This window comes from Terrapene carolina, unplaced genomic scaffold (assembly GCF_002925995.2).
Source record: "Terrapene carolina triunguis isolate 2854851 unplaced genomic scaffold, T_m_triunguis-2.0 Scaffold42, whole genome shotgun sequence".
Taxonomy (NCBI): Eukaryota; Metazoa; Chordata; order Testudines; family Emydidae; genus Terrapene; species Terrapene triunguis.
In genome coordinates, this window is record NW_020664393.1 from 74,198,665 (window position 1) to 74,218,066 (window position 19,402).

Below are 19,402 nucleotides of genomic sequence, written 5' to 3' on the forward strand. Positions count from 1 at the left end.
GTTAATTGCAAGGAATAAATAGATCTAGAACTCATCTGGGGATAAACCAGTGTAGCTTCATTGTCTCCAGTCAAGCTATGGTGATACACCAGCTGAAGAGCTGGTCTAATGGAAGGCAGAGTGTTTGAAAGTTCTGAGACCTCTGGAACCATTCTGATAAAAAAAAGTAATTGTAACATGACCATTTCTCCTAGACTGAATAGGATACCAATGTTCCCGATTGATGTTATACATTGTCTTGTGAACGTTAAGATGCAGTTTTTTAGCAGTGAGGGTAATTTACCATTGGAGCAGATCACCAAGGGATGTGGTAAATTCCCTATCACTTGAGGAGTTTCTAAATCATGACTAGCTGTCTAAAGCAGATGCTTTAGTTCAGCCATAAGTTGTTGTCATGCTACATGCAGGAATCACTGGCTGACATCAGAGGTGCTGGAACTAGGAGTGCAGGGGGTGCTGTAGCACCCCCTGACTTGAAGTGGTTTCCATTATATACAGGATTTACAGTTTGGTTCAATGGCTCTCAGCACCCCCACTATAAAAATTGTTCCAGCACCTCTGGCTGACATTACACGGCCAGTCTTGTGCAGATCAGACTGGATAATCATAATGGTGTCTTCTAGCTTTAAAATTTATGATTTAAAAAAAAAATTGGTTCATTTCCTCCAACTATTAGATTTCAATCTAGTAGGTCTTCTGAAAACTGTAGAGTGAGAAGAAAGAAAGAAAGAAAGAAAAGTGCACAATTGTGCCTATATTTGTCAAAGCAAAGAAAAACATCTTAGAGACCATACTTTGATTCCGTCTTCTAACCTAAGGCATGTGTTTTTTGTTTTGTAGGTGGTACCTGTGTTGTTAACCCCACAGATCTTTTTTGCTCTGTACCCGGGCGCTTATCTCTACTCAGCTCCACTTCTAAATACAAAGTGACCATTGCGGAGGTGAAGAGGCGCCTCTCTCCACCCGAATGCCTCAATGCTTCGCTCTTGGGAGGCATTTTGAGAAGGTAAGTTGAGGTCAGGTGTAGCAGAGTCAAGGTAGCACTGTCATTCTTTTCCTCATACACTTTTGTCTAGATCATCATAGGTAGAGTAGATCAGAAAATGCGGGGGAGAGGGGCAGGTTCCAAGGAAAATTTCAGTGAAAACAAAGAAAAATATTCTTTTCATCAACATTTTCTGCAGAAAAAGATGGACTTTTCATAAAAAATCAGCTTTTCATTGGCAAGACCAAATGTTCCATGGAAAGCAGACCCTTTGTGTGGAAAAATTCATTTAGTCCAAAAACTAATTTCCTGTTGAAAAAGAATTTTGATGGAAAATTTTCAGCAAGCCCTAGTCACAGCTTAGCCGCATAAGGGAATATGAGGGAGTGAGGCCCCCTGTTCAACCCCCCTCAGATTTTGACTCCAGTCAGGATGGAGTGAGCAGGTGCTACTTGCTCGATTCTCCCCACTCTGGGACAAAGGGGCAGTGAGAAGGGAGCAGTGGGCAGGGTTTTGTCTCCCCTCTGCCCCACTCACCAGCCAGAAGAGCTGCCTAGGTTTGCAACAAGCAGGAAGCTGATCTACTAAAAAGAGTGAAGTAACTTATTACACCTCACACAGCCAGGGGAAAATGGGAGTGGATTGTGACTCAGAGGGGTGTGTGTAAGGGGTATGTCAATACTCCATAGCGAGCCTGGGGGGTGACTCAGGTTTGAGACCAACCACCCTTCTGCTCACACACAAATCTGTCTGATTCTGCACCTGGCTTCTAGGTCTCTGCTGGGGGGATAAGCCCAAGCCCTGTCCTTTTGCAGTGTGGCCACAGGTCAAGGCACAGACACAAGCAAGAAAGTTTCTATACTGAGGCATGGACACGTTACTACAGCTGTGAGACCTGGGTCCAGCAGGTGTAAGCCCACGTTTACAATGCAGCATGGATGCTCAAGTGCAGGCTTGGAAACGCCAAGTCCTGGGGCCCACAGATCCAGGTGTACGATGCAGTGTAGACATACCCAAAGTCTCTTGAGCAGAGCTGGGTGACTAACAGGTATTTTGACTCATTGGAGATTTTAAAAAGTAAAAAAATATATATCATTTTGGGTTAGACCAAAACCAATTTTTTTTTAAATTTTGAGAGAAGCAAATAGTCAGAAAGAATTTTAGTTTCAGGCCAACCAAAATGTTTAATTTTGACAAAATGTTTTGTTTCAATGTCGACTATTTAAAAAGATTTCGGAATTGTTTCAAAATAGCATTCAATAACATTTAAAAACAAAAACATTATTTCAAACAGAAAAAATGAAGCATTTCATATCGGAAATATCAAAAACCACTGTGTCTATTTGTCTGGATTTTTTTCGGAGGTGAGGATGTTTCAAAAAGAACAATGTCTTGGAATCAACATGAATTCGCAAAACGTTTCAGTGTTGCCCAATGTGCATTTTGCACCAGAAAAATTTTCAGCTGACAAATTTTGTCCAGCTCTGTTCACGAGGCTACTTTTAGGGTGGAGCTGCTTATGTGAAACCCTTTGCTCAGGACTGTGCTGAAAGTCACAGCCTGAAGTAATTTAAAGCTAGATGCTGATCACCGTACCCATGCTCAATATCACCTTACCCAAGTGGTACTTCAATGGGTCCACTACTAGAGTAAATCACTACTCGGTGTGAGTAAGGGAATAAGGATCTGTCCCTGACAGATTTTTCATTGACATCAGCAGTGGTGGGATAGACCCAAGATTAGCAAAAGGGGTGAATGGAAATTTTAGATTGGAATGTAATGAACAAACAAGTAAAATGAATACACAGATATTCTTCAGGAACTATTTTGGAGAAGTTGTATGGCTTGTGTTATACAGGAGGTTAGAATGGATGATCACAATGGGATTTTTGGGCATTTTAGTCTATGAATCTATGAATAAAATCAGTGTGGGATTTTTTTAATCCCATTTATCACGACAGAGCAAAATCCAAGAATGGGGGGCGCTGTTTGCGAGAAAAATTGGACAGACTGGGACTGAATTTGCCTGCAGGAAGAAGGAAAGCAGCAAATGTCACCCTTCTGACTTCCTTGGTTGAAGGTAGGCTTTGTAATACCATAATATAATAATACTGTCATGTAATAATGTGTTTGCAGTGTTGTAGCCACGTTGGCCCCAGCATATTAAGAAGACAAGGTGGATGAGGTAATATCTTTTTATTGGACCAGCTTCTGTTGCTGAAAGAGACAAGTTCTGAACTCTGAGTGAGCTCGAAATCTTCTCTCTTTCACCAACAGAAGTTGGTCCAACAAAATATATTACCTCACCCATCTTTGTCTATGTAATAATTTGCATCGATATGACACCTTCCATCCCTAGATTTAAACATCATCATCCTATTTTGTACAAAGAGGCACAGTGACTTGCCTAAGTTCATGAGGGAATCACTGGCAGAGACAGGAGTTAAAACTCAGGTCTCCTGTCCCCCAGTCCAGTAGCTTATTCATTAAACCATGCTTCCCTTCACATTTATATGATGCTTTCTGACCAGGGAATCTCACACATTAACCAAAGAAGCATCACCTTGCTGTTGTGAGGTAGATGAGGATTCTATACCCATTCTACAGATGGGACTATTTCTCTGGCAAATGTGTCCTTTTTGTGTGTGTCTCTTAGTGAATTGCCTAGAGCTAGTTCAAAATATTGAACATTTCCCCCCAAAAAGGGGACACATTTTTCAACAAAGAATTTTTGTGAGAAAAATTCCTTTTTCAAACCTAGAGCAGCTTAAGATTTCCCAGGATTTATCTGCAGTTTGAAAGACATTCAACAAGCACTCCCTGCTGATAATTGCTGGCCTGTAGCTTGGTCGTGAGCAGCTCTGTGCCCCGGAGAGGCGAGGAACAGCTCCTCCTAGGTGCTGAGAGCTCTGAGCTCCCCCATTGACGCAGTGGGAGCTCAGCACCTGACGGGATAATACCCTACACGTCCATTCAGAAGTAAACAGGGCGGCTCAGGTTTGAAAATGGGAAAATGGAATGGTCAGCACGAGTGTGGGAGTGGAGAACACGCAGCACCTGGCAGGAGGGACCTAGATTCTCGTTTGATCAAGCCCACTCAGCACATATGACTACATTGCGATTTAGGCCTGGTCTGCATTGTGGATTTGCCCAGATCACAGCTGGTTGTAATCAGGATAGAGCCCTACTGTAGACAATGTCTTAGAATATAAACCTGCACGGGGGAGTAAGAACCATCCCGCCCCTTACACTCCTTTATGGGCTACCCAGCCCATAGGTGCTGGCACACAGAAGGAAGCAGAGCTATGTGACCACTTACTCGGTAGGTGGGCAGGGGCTGGGGAAAGAGGTGTGGGGTGTTGGCAGAGCCTTGGTTACATCCTACTCCTACCCAATTTGCTTGCCAGCACAGCTGGTCATGCGATGGCGGGAAGTAGTAATTTACTTCTGGGCTAAGTCAGTAGCAAATTACTTCTCTCCTGCAGTAGGGGGGAAAACAGGGAAGGGGTTGCAACTTACAAGAGTCAGTGTGAGTTCCCCACTGCCCCTTACTCAGGGCTAGTGACAAAGCCACTATCAAGCCCGGGGTGTTGTTTCTGTTCTCTGACTGCTGGAAGGGTGGGAGCCTCTCAGAGTCAGGTTTCGAGCATGAACACTCATGTTTGTGATGCAAACTTCACTGTCGGCCAATGCCTGCTTAAAATTAGCTGTTTGCCTGAGCATTCCTGCTATTCAACTGGTTTGCTGGAATACGGATAGAAAGTGAACGCCAAAGGGGTGGGAACAAAGCCAAAGTGAATTCAAGTTTCTGTCTGAACAAATGTTCCAGCCAAATATGTTGAGGTATTCACCTGGCTCTGTTGGCACATAAGTCACACTCACCTTGCACACCCCCTGAATGCCACATTAGCACAAATTGCACTTCTTTGCCTTTTACAATCAAAGTGAAACCTGTTTATGTGGCTGGTGAAGCTGTCCCCAAGACCTCCACGGAAATAGAACACGATTACACCAGGAACTGGGAAGGATTATACTGGCCACCATTTGACAGACAAGTTAAAAATCTGTGTGTCTTTTTTAACTCCCACATGATCATATAGATTACACAGCCATCACCCATGCCCTGGTCACATCTATTGTACTTATCCGGCACCCATTTCTGTAGCATCTCAGAAGCTTTAATGCATTTGCCTTCTCAACACCTCTGAGAAGTAGGGAAGTGCTATTACCCCTAATTTACAGATGGGGAACCAAACGATAGAGACTTTCCCGAAGTCACACAGGAAATCTGTAGGAAAGCAAGGAAATAAACCTGGATCTCCAGCTACCCCTCTTACCCCTGGGCCATCCTTCCTCTCTTTAGTATCAAGTTATTACGATGTGCATTATATGGGGCCACAACTTAAATCAACTTGGAAGCTGGTACAGAAGGTGGCAGCCTGCTTGGTAAGCCATGCATCAGATAATGAGCACTCTACACCAATGCTCCAGGATCTGCATTGGGTGCCAGTTAGTTTCCAGGTGGAGTTTAAGATGCTGATTGTGACCTATAAAGTCCTAAATAGCTTGAGATCAGCTTACTTGAGAGGCTGCCTTCTCATCCTGATATGGAGGAGTTGGGATTCCCTCCAAAACCTTTTCCATTCAGCTTATCCAGAACATCTTGTCCAGTTCTGAGAGAACACTTCATCCAGTTCTCTGGGATCCAAAACACTCAGTTCAACTCTGGATTTCGTCACTCGGGTACCTTTATTTGGCATAGAGCAAAACGACACTGAGTTGATCAGACTCAATCGTAGGGGGGTGGGTACAAGGTGTACTGCACATCCAAAGTAACACAAACAATCTCTTCCTTTATATACATTTACACATCATATTGCATTTACTGTACATTAAATCACACATTTTTGGAATGGCTTGGTCACTCTGCAGGAACCAATCCCTGTACAGCATGCTCTGTCTGTGTGCTGTTCACGTGGAACCTGATCTTTACATTCCAAGTTTCTCTTGTCCGTAGTCCCTGACATCAGGGTGTTGCTGCTTATCTTAGCTAGCACAGACTCCCTGACTCCAGTATACTGTTTGTCAAGCCCCTATTTACAACTTAACCATCCATTTGCCTTCCCAATTACGCCCACTAAGAAATGAGGCAAGTTACTTATGTCAAACCAGGCCTACAAGAGGAGAGAAGAAGTGCTTGAGGAAGAGCTCTCTGGGTACATAACAGAAGGAGCCACCAGCAGGGAATTGTCCATGAAGTCCTTAGGAATTCACTCTTCCCCTTCCCTGGGTCTGAAATTGCCAGAATCTGTGGATCTTTGGGGCCCATCACACAGCTCATCTAATTGCGGCAGTTCTGTGCATTTCACGGGTGGGGATGTGGTTTTTGTGGAAGCTGAAGTAGGGAAATGTTGTTTTTTGCGGCTTCTTTTGTGTGGAGGAGGGTGGCTGGTTTGCTCCGGCTGGTTGCGTTTTCATCGGATTGTATTTCCGCTTCTCTGTCAAGGGCACTTAGAGCCAGGGCTAGGAGTTCTTTTCATGTGGCCTTGATGAAATTGAAACAAATAAACCAAGTTGGTTGAATGTGATGGATTTCAGGAGGGAGTGAAATCCACACCTAGGTCTACCGCAGCAAAGGCACAATCTCCCACCGACTTAGGACATCATTATACTGCAGCCTGCGCCATAATGCAGCTCTTCGTTCCTTCCAGGGCCTGGTTTAGATAAGTGGTTTATGAGTCTGCAACAGTACCAAGCTAGTCCTTTAGCTCACAGAGTAGCGGGTTATCCTCTTACAGCCAAAGTTCCTGGGGTCGAGCCCTGGGGTGGGCTGAAGGAAGCATGCAGGAGTGCAGAGATCACATTTGCTTGTAGAGGCTCCCCCATGGAAGGGAAAAAGCCAGCCACACTATGATTTCCCAAGGTGAAAAATCCAAGAGTGGAAAAATCCAGTCAAGCAATTGGAACTTTAAATAAAGCAAAATAAGACTTTAAAATCCAAGGCTTAAAAAAAGACAATCCAGGATTTTTTCTGCCAAACCCCATGAAGACACCAGTTTTATTGTACCCTATACGTATCTTTTCAAGGATCATCTCTTCGGTATCCCTTCCCAAGCGCTGTACTTCCTGGTAAATAGGTCAGCAGGGAAAATGGCTCTTTTGTCTGCACTGATATAAAACATCATATTCTCTCTTATCCCTTCCTTTAGCCTTTGTTTTCACATTCCTCCCTCCTCCCTTCGCATCCGGTGAGTGGAAAGACAACATCCACCCTCACCTCTGTTCCTTGTATAGGAGTTCTGCTGGATAGTAGCATCAGATGGAGGTAAAGCCAAGGAGGTGAGGAGACTCAGATCCAGAGCTTTCTCCTGGGACACTGCCTCTGCCTTCACTCCAGATAGGAGCATCCCTCAGTCTTGGCTAGGCCCAGGAGAGCTTCACGCTGCTCCTTGCACCTGCCGTCAGAAGCCTGTCAAGGTATACAGCCTGGTCCCTCCAGTGGGGCTTTCCAGAGCTGTTTGTGTCAGCTCAACCTCAGCAACTGTCCCTTTCAATTATGCAAATCTTCCCGGTCAATTGTCAAGCATTATAGGAACATGTTGCCGTTCAGCGCCGGCTATAGCTGTAAACAAGGCAGCGCCCCAGATTTAACGGGAAATAACGAATGGTCTCTGATGCCGTCTTTTGTCTCTGACTCAGGAAAATGCTCCGGCTATTAGCAACAAAGTCATTTTTTTTGTGTTTAAACAGGGCAATTGATTGGAAAACGCAGGGCTTTTAATGGGAAGCTAACATCCATCTTTACCGTGGAGGGACTAGTACTCCACTGAAAGAAGCAATAGCAAGCTAGGAAAGGAAGAAACCAAGGTGACATCATCAAGATCATATGCAGATGTAAAAAGAGACCCGATACAGCTCATCAACATTTTCCAAACTTCCATTTATTTTCCAATCAATATTTTTTGTGAGAATTTTGATGGGAAAAAAGGGAAACATTTTAAGTGAAATTTCATGCAACGTGTTTCTTATTTTTCGACGCTATGTACAGTTAAGAACTCCCTCAAGCAATAATCAAAATAATGTGCAACACCGGCATGTATATAAAGACATAATAAGAGCTGCATCTAAATAAACAGCATGCTGGTATTGGGACAAAACCTCAGGTTTGTTCAACAATGAGGGTGTGTGAAGAATCATACCCTACAGGCTACAATATTTAGAACCTGACATTTTAACATAGAAAGCTCTTTTCACATGGCACGTCTCAGTAAAGCACTATATAAAATCTACATCAGTTTTCTCTTTCCAGTAAATACATAATTTTAAAGTTATGTGTATGTGTGAATATATACATATATATGCACACAACACATGCAGACATATGTGCATTTTGATAGATAGATAGATAGATAGATGTTATTACACCTAATTTGTACAGAAGTAGCACCCAAACAGAACCAGAGTCCCAACTCAAGATATAAAATTCAAATTATAATCCCCTTGGCATAAGTGTCAACACAGCTATGTACTCAGCAGTGGTCCAATATACATGCAATCAATTGGTGAACAGGATTTACAATTGTAATCACATTTGCTTTCCATTTGCCTGCATGTATTTGAAAATGTTATCCAAATGCTAACATTATTATTCTGGGCCATGTAACATGGCTGGCTGCTTCCTATGTACCCTCCGTATGTGGCAGGTACTCCACACAAAGGTTTCTCTTCCTTCTCCCAGGCCTTGCTGCCTGGAGCCTTTCTTACTTTGGGAGGCCACTCCCAGGACCTTCCTGGCTGGAGTCTCAGAGTATGTCTACATTGCAATGTAAGCCCAGGGTTAGTGGGACTTGAGTCAGCTGATCTGTTCTAGGGAACCCTGGGCTTGAGCATCTACATTGTATTTTAACCCTAGGTTCAAAATTTTCTGAGCCATGCTCTAGGGTTCCGGCGTCCTCACTGCAGTGTGAAGACCCGAGTCAAAGTAACCATATCCCAGAGTCCCTTGAGTGCCCACCCTAAAATATGGCTGCTCTAGCCCTAGGACTGTGGTGCATTGTGGAAAAACTGTACTGCCCTGTGACGGGTTGGATCACAGAAACCCCCTTGGGAGCTGCCACCCGATGTGCCAAGACTACTCCTGCTTCTGTTTTCCCTGCCAGCTCAGGACTCCAGCACCCCGTCTTGCTGAATTAGACACTCCAGTCCACTTCAACACAGACCCAGGGTCTGAATCACTTGTCCCAAAACTGCAAGTTTACCCAAAAACAGCTCACAGGAGTGTGCTTGTCTTTAGCACTCAGATGCCCAACTCCCAATGGGGTCTAAACCCAGATAAATCCGTTTTACCCTGCATAAAGCTTATGCAGGGCAAACTCATGAATTGTTCGCCCTCTATAACACAGATAGAGAGATATGCACAGCTGTTTGCTCCCCCAGGTATTAATACATACTCTGAGTAAATTACTAAATAAAAAGTGATTTTATTAAATACAGACAGTAGGATTTAAGTGGTTCAAAGTAGTAACAGACAGAACAAAGTAAGTCACAAGCAAAATAAAATAAAATGCGCAAATCTATGCCTAATCAAACTAAATACAGATAAGTTCCTCACCAGTTCCAGAATGCTCCCTTTTACAGGCTAATCTCCCTTTAGCCTGGGTCCAGCAATCTCTCACAACCCCTGTAGTTACTGTCGTTTGTTTCAGTTTCCTTCAAGCATCCTGGGGGGGTGGAAAGGCTCCTTCTTTAGCCAGCTGAAGACAAAATGGAGGGGTCTCCCCCAGGGTTAAATAGACTCTCTCTTGTGGGAGGAGACCCCCCTCCTCCCTCCTATGCAAAGTGCAGCTCCAAGATGGAGTTCTGGAGTCACCTGGGCAAGTCACATGTCCCTGCATGACTCAGTCTTTACAGGCTGAAGCCATTGTCCACATGGAATCTTGCATGTCTCTAGGAAGACTTCTTATGTGGATTGGAGCATTCCAAGATGCATTGTTCCCCAGGTGTTTCCTGATCAGGTACTTAACCTGGCGAATTCCTTCCTAAAGAAGCTGACCAAATGCCTCCCAAAGCTTACTTAGAAACCAAGCCAGCATACAGACCATATTCTTAACCTCAAGTAGAAAATGATATATATATGTACAAATACGATGAATAGATATAGTAGACCATAACCTTTACGGAGATATGTTACCTGGCACAGGCAGCACCAAACATATTCCAGTTATGTCATACATACATTTATAAGCACCCCCTCCCCATAAAGCCTTATGAGGTACACTGTCACAACATACTCTGAGTAAATTACTAAATAAAAAGTGATTTTATTAAATACAGACAGTAGGATTTAAGTGGTTCAAAGTAGTGACAGACAGAACAAAGTAAGTCACAAGCAAAATAAAATAAAATGCGCAAATCTATGCCTAATCAAACTAAATACAGATAATCTCACCCTCAGAGATGCTTCAGTAAATTTTTCTCAGACTGGACACCTTCCAGGCCTGGGCACAATTCTTTCCCCTGGTACAGCTCTTGTTCCAGCTCAGGTGTTATCTAGGGGATTCTCCATGATGGCTCCTCTCCTCTCTCTTCTGTTCCACCCCTTTATATATCTTTTGCATAAGGCGGGAACCCTTTGTCCCTCTGGGTTTCCACCCCCCCTCACTGGAAAAGCACCAGGTTAAAGATGGATTCCAGTTCAGGTGACATGATCACATGTCACTGCAAGACTTCATTACTCACTTGCCAGCACACACATATACAGGAAGACTCACAGGTAAATACAGCCATCTGCATACAATGGGAGTTGTCAAGATTCCAAACCATCCTTAATGGCCCACACTTTACATAATTACAATAGGCCCTCAGAGTTATGTTTTATATTTCTAGTTTTAGATACAAGAGTGGTACATTTCTACAAATAGGATGATCACACTCAGTAGATTATGAGCTTTGTAATGATACCTTACAAGAGACCTTTTGCATGAAGCATATCCCAGTACATTATATTCACTTATATTTTTATAAAACCATATAGACTGCACAACGTCACATGCCCATTCTGCACATTACCAGGAAGCAGCTCACTTTGCAAAAGGCTTGATCGGTTCGCTCTCCATTGCAAACCCAGGAGGCTCGCTGACTGATAGTGTGCTTGCAAATTGGTGATCAGAACGGAATGGGTTAGCGCTGACCTCAGCTGCTGCTGTTTGCCAAGTGGGGAGCAGGGCAGCTTCTGTTTTCAATAGAGTGGATTGCAGATTGTTGGGATAGAGAGTGTGATGGGTTCCCCGCGGGGTGCCACTTGGAACTGGGATACCACTGAGCCCGCCTGTCCCACCAGCCTGGGTTCCGCTTACTCTGTACTGCTGTGACAGGCTCTCAAGCCCTTTTCCAGCACACACACAGGTAGGGACACACCCAGCTGCAGCTATTTTCACACAGATGGCTGAGATCAGCTCTGCATGGGAAGGCTCAGCTAAGGAACTGCCCAGCACTCAAGTGCACTCTCCCTCTGGAGAGTAAACCCAAAATTGTATTGTCAAGTGCTGCACAGAGAACGGCACAGCGTAAGCTAATTGAAATTTGCCCCCTCCCTCAATGTGGAGAGAGATATGCACAGCTTTTTGCCCCCCACCCCAGTTATGAATTGCACAAACTAGGTTTTGGAATAAACAAAGAGCAGGTTTATTAACTACAAAAGGTAGATTTTAAGTGATTATAAGGGATAGCAAACAGAATAAAGCAGATTACCTTAGTAAATAAAACAACCTGCAAACTGATCTTAACACACTAGATAGGTAGGATATAAATTAGCAAATTCTCACCCTGAGTGATAAACAGTCTGGCAGATTCTTAAGGTAAAAGTTGCCTTGGCTTTTCCAGGTTTTCATAGACAGGCTAAAGATCTTTCTAGCCAGGGCCCATCACTTCCCCTTCCCACAGTTCAGTCTTTATTTCTCAGATGTTTCCAGGTGTGTTGTTCTAGGGTGAGTGAGGAACCCCCATAATGTCATTTCCCCTCTTTTATATCTTCTCCCCACTTGCTGGAAAGCTCTTTTGCTGTGACCTGGGTCAAACAGTTCCCATTGTGTAGTGCTATCTCTGAGAGGTTTCCATTGTACGCAGTTCCTGGATAATCCATGTGCTTGTGTGCATTTCCTCAGTAAGCCATTAACATTTTTACTGTCGTACCTGAAAGACTGCTTGTGGGTGTTTTCAACCTTAGGACATGATTTAGCAACACATACATAACCAAACTTCATAACTTCACATACGACGGTAGCACATACAATCCAACAAGATATTACTGTTGAGCGGATCAAGACTTTTAGAATGACACCTCACAAGGCACACTTTGTATAAAACATATCCTAATTGCATGACAGTGGTGACTGTTGGGGTTTCAGGGTGCAACAGAGAGGACTAAGGAAGTTGTGCCATGGAATTGTGGGATACTTCTGGGACCTGAATCAAGCAGGGCTGCAGCTACACTTCAAAGCAATATGGCTCAGACTTTGGGGCCTGGCTTGACTCAGGTTTGGACCCTCCATGGTCCTGGGATACTGGGTCCAAGCCCTGGGTTAGTGCAACTGTAGTGTAGATGCAAGGGAGGATTAGCCTGGAACCCCGGCTCAAGCATGGGCTTACATTGCTGTGTAGACCTACCCACAGGACTCTCTGCTACAGCCAGCTTATCCCTAGAAGTCTCTAATCCCTGAGCATTCCCCCCTTCACTGCAGCCTCCTGCTGCTCTTTATAGAGCAGTCACCCTGATCTCTCCTGGATGTGGCTCATTATGTAATCAGCCCTTCAGCTTTAAAGGGGCAAGCCACCCTGTTACAGGACCCACTAAGCATGTGCCTAACTTTAACCACATCATAGGTAGTTCTGCTGGAGTCAGGAGCACTGATCACATGCCTAAAGTTAGACATGGGCTTAAATACGTTGCTGAATCAGGACTGTTATGTGTCTTGCATTAGTGTCCAGAGGCCCCAGTCAGGATCAAGACAGAGTTGTCGGGAGGATGGCAATTCTGATTAGCGACAACTTTTGAGGTTTCAAAGGTTTTTTTGTTCCAACGTGGAACCAAAACTAAACCAAGTGAATGTTTCAGAAAATGGAATTTGTGTTGAAATAGGTGTTTTCAGATCAAAAACCTGAGTTTTTCAATTCAGTCTCTGTCTCTCTCTCTGGTCAGACATGACCAAAAATCTCTGGATGACATCTCCTCAAAACATTTCAGCTTTGACAAAATATCATATATTGATGAGATCAGATTTCATGGAAAATGTTCCAACCAGCTCTAGATCAGGGTTCTGTTACGCTAGGTGCTGTACAAATAGTAGAAACCAGTTTCCTTTTTCCAACTCAGCAGTATGTTTAGCTTGCAGGGACATTTCCTTTGTTCAGTTCAGGAGTATACCCTCGCATTCCAGATCCAGAATAAATGATTTTAACATACAAGACTTTTTAACATATATATGGTTTTGAGCAGTGGTTCTCCACCAGGGGTACGCGTACCCTTAAGGGTATGCAGAGTTCTTCCAGGGGGTACATCAACTCATCTAGATATTGGCTTAGTTTTACAAGAGGCTACATAAAAAGCACTAGCGAAGTCAGTACAAACTAAAATTTCATACAGACAAACTGAGAAAGTAAGCGATTTTTCAGTAATAGTGTGCTGTGACACTTTTGTATTTTTATGTCTGATTTTGTAAGTGAGGTATGCAAGATAAATCAGACTCCCGAAAGGGGTACAGTAGTCTGGAAAGGCTGAGAACCACTGGTTTTGAGCACCCACAAACAGATTGTGCTTGCAAAAGTCGATGTCCACTTATGTCACGTAATGAGTGTCATGTGATCAGTGCATGCATTGAATTGGTTTATACATGCCGTTAGGTGCATGACAGCCTGATTTATGTAGACAGTGGGGGGGTTGCATGTGGAAATTGAAGATGTTCCTGTGTCAGAAAAATTCTTATGGGAGATGACAGTAGCATCACCCTCTAAATGGAAAGAGGTATTAGTCTAATTGACACCTCCCTCCAGCAGGTTCAGGGAATCTGGCCCCACCTCTTGGTATTTGCTAATCCCTTGGCTGCTCACTTAAGATGGGTTTCACTGGAAATTAAACTGGGGAAACCCATCCAATCAATAAACATACAAAGGAAAATTCAAAGATACGCAGCTGAAGTGAAATCCTCTACCCACCCGCACAAAGCCTCAGTAATCAGACTCCAGGGAATGGGGGAAGGACCCAGCAGGGGGGGTGAGATGGATGGACTCCATCTTCTCACCAGCAGGACTTCACTGCAGCCTTTTCAGAGCTGTTATTCCAACTGAAAGGCTGGAAGAGTGGCCACCGTGCCCCTCCATTCCTTACACAGTGCCCCATATCTGGGCCACATATAATAGCAGGGCCAAGAGGCCAGAATCTGGTCTCAGTTACGCTGGAGTAATGGAGCTCAAGGACGTATTCACACTGCAGTGACCTATTGTGCTTACTTTTTTTTTAAAATATATAGCTGAAAAAAATTCTTTAAAAAAAAGTTTCGTATAAACCGATTGACCCATTTTGTCTGCCTCCAGGGGAAGCCTTACATTTGGCCAGGGATTTTGGCTACACCTGCGAAACAGAGTTCCCAGCCAAGGCAGTAGGAGAACATCTTGCCAGACAGCATATGGAACAGAAAGAACAGACAGCGAGGAAAAAGATGATCCTAGCGACAAAGTAAGCAAGACAAATCATTAAACACAATGTGTCCAGACGCTTTTCATTTGGATCATAGGAGGTTTATTATTATTTGTATTACAATAGCCCCCAGAGGCCGCAAGCGAGATCAAGGCCCCTTTGTGCTAAGTGCTGTCAAAACACAGTAAGAGACAGCATTTAACCTGAAGATCTTACATTGGGACTGCTCACAGTGCAGGAAGTTAAGCATGTTCATACGTCTTTGCAGGACTGGGGCATAGATAGGGAGGGAGCATTGTTAAAATGTAGTCTCTTTGGGACAGAGGCCAGCTCTGTGTTCTGTGTTTGTACAGTGTCCAGCACAATCCTGCTCCATGACTAGGGCTCCAATCTGCTACCACAATACAACTAATAACTAATAATTATTCCCAATGTACAGAGGGGGAACTGAGGCACTGGATGGGGGGGTCACAGTTTACACCAACTGAGGATCTCCACCAGAGAGATTAAGGCCCAGATCTTGCTGCGCTCAGCTTCGCAACGCCTAACTGAGCTGTGAGCCTAACTGATTTTCAAAAGGGATTTAGGCGCTGAGGAGTCTAGATCTCGACTGTTGATGGGATTTACACTCCTAAGTCCCTAAATCCCTTTTGCAGATGAGATTTAGGCTCCTAAATGCATTAGGCATTGTGATGCCGAGCACAGCAATGCCTATAAAGATCGGGGCCTAGGTGACTTGCCCAACATCACACTGGAAGTCTATGGCAGAGCCAGGAACTGAAGCCAGCCCTCCTGAATCCCCAATTCACAAGATGACCCTGCCTCATCAGTGTCTGCAATAATGGGAACAAACCATGCCAGAATATAACTCATGAAATAGAGATAATCTGCTGGGAAGAAGGTATGCAGACCAGTTGGCCCTTATGGTCAATACACACCAACGGTTACAATTTTTCATGTACTGTTGGACCACAAGTATCTTTGTCTATTCAGAGCAGACTTTTGCTGTCATCACGTCGTTTATATGTCCAACGCTATACGTGAGTCAGAGCCAAGACTTCTTCGAGTTCTAAGTGGCAAAGCACATCAAGGACTATGCAATCTAGTGCTCAATTCCTATTGGGGCAAATGAGAGTTCCATTCACGGACTAAGAACAATGCGTGACTCAGGATATGCATGTGCATCACTGGCTTGATGTCAAGCTTTATTCATTCCTGGTACTGCAGCCCTTTGAGAACATTGGGTACAAGGGAAGATGTGAGTGCAAAGTATTGTTATTATTATACTTATGTTCTTCCCTCACGTATATCAGCTGTCTGATGCATTTCACAAATGTAGGAATAAGTAAATAACCCAGAAGTTGCTAAAACACCACTTGGCTCATTGGGAGTTGCGTAGCTACGCTTCTGGTTAAACCGTTGAGTATTTAGGGCTTGATTGTGCCTCCAGGCATAGCCCTGAGCAAGGGGGTGGTATATGTAAGCTGCACCACCCCACAACTACCCCAGAGGCATGGTGAGTCAGCAACACCCCTCCGAGGCACAAATTCTTCTATTCTCTCTCCTTCCCCTCGGGAGATAGTAAATTGCCTCTGGCATATACCACCAACAAATTACCATCTTCCCCAGGCTGGTTCAGCTCTACTGGCTGGCCCATCAGGGGACAAGTCGGCCCATTCCCCTGCCACTTTCTACATTTACCAGCCACCTGCTCGCAGAGAGGGTGAGGAGTACCGGGCACACAGAGTCCATTTAGCTCTGCATCTCCGGACCCACAATCCAGCCAGTCCATCCGGGGGCCTCGTAAAGAGGTTATCTTCTCCACCGCACACCCCAGCGCAGATGCATAGTCCATGTCATAACCTAGCCCCCATTCTGTATACATGATACATTGATATGGACCAAAATAAATAAAGAGGGAAGTAAACGGCAGTTTAATCTGGAAATGCTCCCTGATCCTTAATGCAACCATTGACGCCATGACGCTATCATATTTTCTGAGTCATAGAAATGCCATATTTCCCCTCCACCAGCTAAAAATACTCGCTAGTTGGTCAGTTAACCATACCTTTAAAAGTAAAGATATAATTTATCATACTGTATGTAGGAAAAAACAACAAGGAGTCCGGTGGCACGTTAAAGAATAACAGTTTTATTTGGGCATAAGCTTTCATGGGTAAAAAACCTCTGAAGAAGTGAGGTTTTTTACCCATGAAAGCTTATGCTCAAATAAAGCTGTTAGTCTTTAAGGTGCCACCGGACTCCTTGTTGTTTTTGTGGATACAGACTAACACGGCTAACTCCTGATACTTGACTGTATGTAGGGTGATTGACGTAGTGTAATGGGCTGGCTGGTGTGTATGTTACAAATGCCCTCTACTGGATGGAATTTGAACTACACCACACAGTATCATAGGCCCTAAGGTATTGTGATCCCAGATACTACAAAAATGGGCATCATACAAATGTCTATACTAAATAATACATCCATAATTATGCTACTAATTAACATTCTCCATTAGTTCCAGTGTCAGGGCTGATACTCATGGAGAAGGAGGATCTGAGCTTTAGCTTAGCAGTTGACAAGAAGTTCATAGCTGCCATGGTGTACACTATAGTGACAACTATGAAGCTCTGGATAGTTACACTCTCCGAAATTAAACTGAAATGCTTGGGCACCATAGACACTCAAGGATATGCTGTGTCTTACCTGAATCCATTCTCTGCCACTGACAGCTCAGTTCCTCCACTGATTACAGTTGCTGGCTAGTTGTGGTACATCTTCCTACATCATGCCAGTGCATTCAATAGCCTCTATCACTGTCTTCTGCCAGCTCTTCCTCGGCCTTCCTCATTTTCTCCTGGGGTGTACCCAATTCAATGCGCACTCAGCATGCCTCCCATCTTCCATATGGTGTACATGTCTCAGCCACCTAAGCCTTCTTTCTTTGATTATATTTTCTAACAAACCCAAAGCTATCAGCTGCCTTACTCTCGCTTTGTTATTTTATCTCTCCATTAAATATGTAGTTGTTTAACTAAGGAAGTAAATGAACTGGTGGGTAGGTTGCTGGGCACTGCCCTCTACTGGATAGAATCAGAACTGCTTAACTGTGTGTCATTGATAGAGCTGATGAGCTTTTCTGAATTTCGAGTTCTTGATAAAATATGAAAAATGTTGACAAAAGTTCCCCAATGAAAATGTTCAGGTTTTTCAATCAGCTTGTGGAAATTTCTTAACAACCAAAAAATGTCATGGAAATGTCAACATTTTTTGAAAATTTGAAAAATCAGCAAAAATGATTTTTTTCTACTTGTTTGATTGTTTATTTTACTAGCACTAGTTATTAACATTCTGCTGAATGTTACGCTTCAGCTCAAGCGGTAGGGGACTTTACATATAGAGCAGTAAGGTTTGAGTTCTAGACTTACTGACTCTGAACTTTAAAATTGTTATTATTTATTATTTATATTCCAGTAATGCCCGGGATGATCAATTATGGACCAGAACCCCATTGTACTAGGCACTGTACAAACAGAACAAAAATAGTCCATGAACCAAGGAGTTTATAATCTAATAAACTGTGATGCACTGTCCAGGGAAAATTATGAAGTTGTAGTGACCACAGATGTGTTACAGGATCAAAGGCTGTAGAACACCTGCATGCAATAGTCCAAAACTCATACCACTGACTTAAAGTGGAGAGAAACAGGATACCACTTTGATTGGCATTCACTGTAGACATAACCAAATGTTGAAAATCCATAACCACACCAGAGGCAGATAGTCCTTGATAAACTCTTTCAATTCCCCAAGGAGCCATTAAAAAACAATTACTCTGTCACGGCCAAAAAGCCCACATGGCAACTTCAATTACTTACACAAGTCTAGCACAGATCCACTTCACATGCATGCACTGTTTCAAAGTGTCCTCATTCTCGAAAGAGCCATTGACAAGCCAGATGCACCACAGGCATATCTACCTGTACAAGACTGCATGAAGTGCTTCCCATCTCACCTCTTAGACCTGGTCTGGAGCCCACCACAGGCTCATTTTATGGTTACATCCCAGAATAGAACGACTGCTGTGACCTCTATAGTCCAGCATCCTGTCGCCAAGAATGACAAATGGCAGATGCTTCAGAGGAAGGTGTAAAACCCTTACAAAACATCTAACTCTGCAATGCTATAACATAGGGGAAATGTCTTGACGACTTTGACTGTTAATCAGCTGATGCATGATGATGTAGGACCAGAAGAATGATTTTCCAAGTCAAAAACTTATGAGACGTGTGAGTGAGAGGAAAGATGGTGTAGTGGTTAGGGTGCTAGGCTATGACTAGAGAGACCTAGGTTCAGTTTCCTGCTTTGTCACAGGCTTCTTGAATGACCTTGGGCAAGTCATTTAGTCTCTCTGTGCTTCAGTTCCCCATCTGTAACACAAGGGTAATAGTACTTCCCTACCTCACAGGGTTTCTGTGGATGAATACATTAAAGATTGGGAGATCTTCAGCTGTTAAACACATCTTGTCGAAAACCTAGTTGCCCCAACATAACCCACTGCATAAGGAGAGTGGGAACCTGTCAAACCTCTGGCACAAAACAGGTGATGTCCTCCTATGCCATCAGCTCTATATCTTCCACTCCATTGCATGACCATCATTCAGCTAAGGACACAAAATACAGCTATGGAGCTAAGGTCCTATGGTGATCAATACATTAGCGT

The 19,402-nt window shown here is 43.7% G+C and overlaps 1 protein-coding gene across 1 annotated transcript in view; it reads left to right on the forward strand.

Moving 5' to 3' along the window:
- The window catches only part of TFAP2D (transcription factor AP-2 delta), a 57,954-nt gene that overhangs the window by 15,321 nt on the left and 23,231 nt on the right, over positions 1 to 19,402 (forward strand). The window contains exons 4-6 of the mRNA XM_024202321.1: positions 841 to 1,006; positions 2,947 to 3,065; positions 14,573 to 14,714. Of these exons, the coding sequence (XP_024058089.1) occupies positions 841 to 1,006; positions 2,947 to 3,065; positions 14,573 to 14,714 (427 nt within the window). The remainder of the gene's footprint in view (positions 1 to 840; positions 1,007 to 2,946; positions 3,066 to 14,572; positions 14,715 to 19,402) is intronic.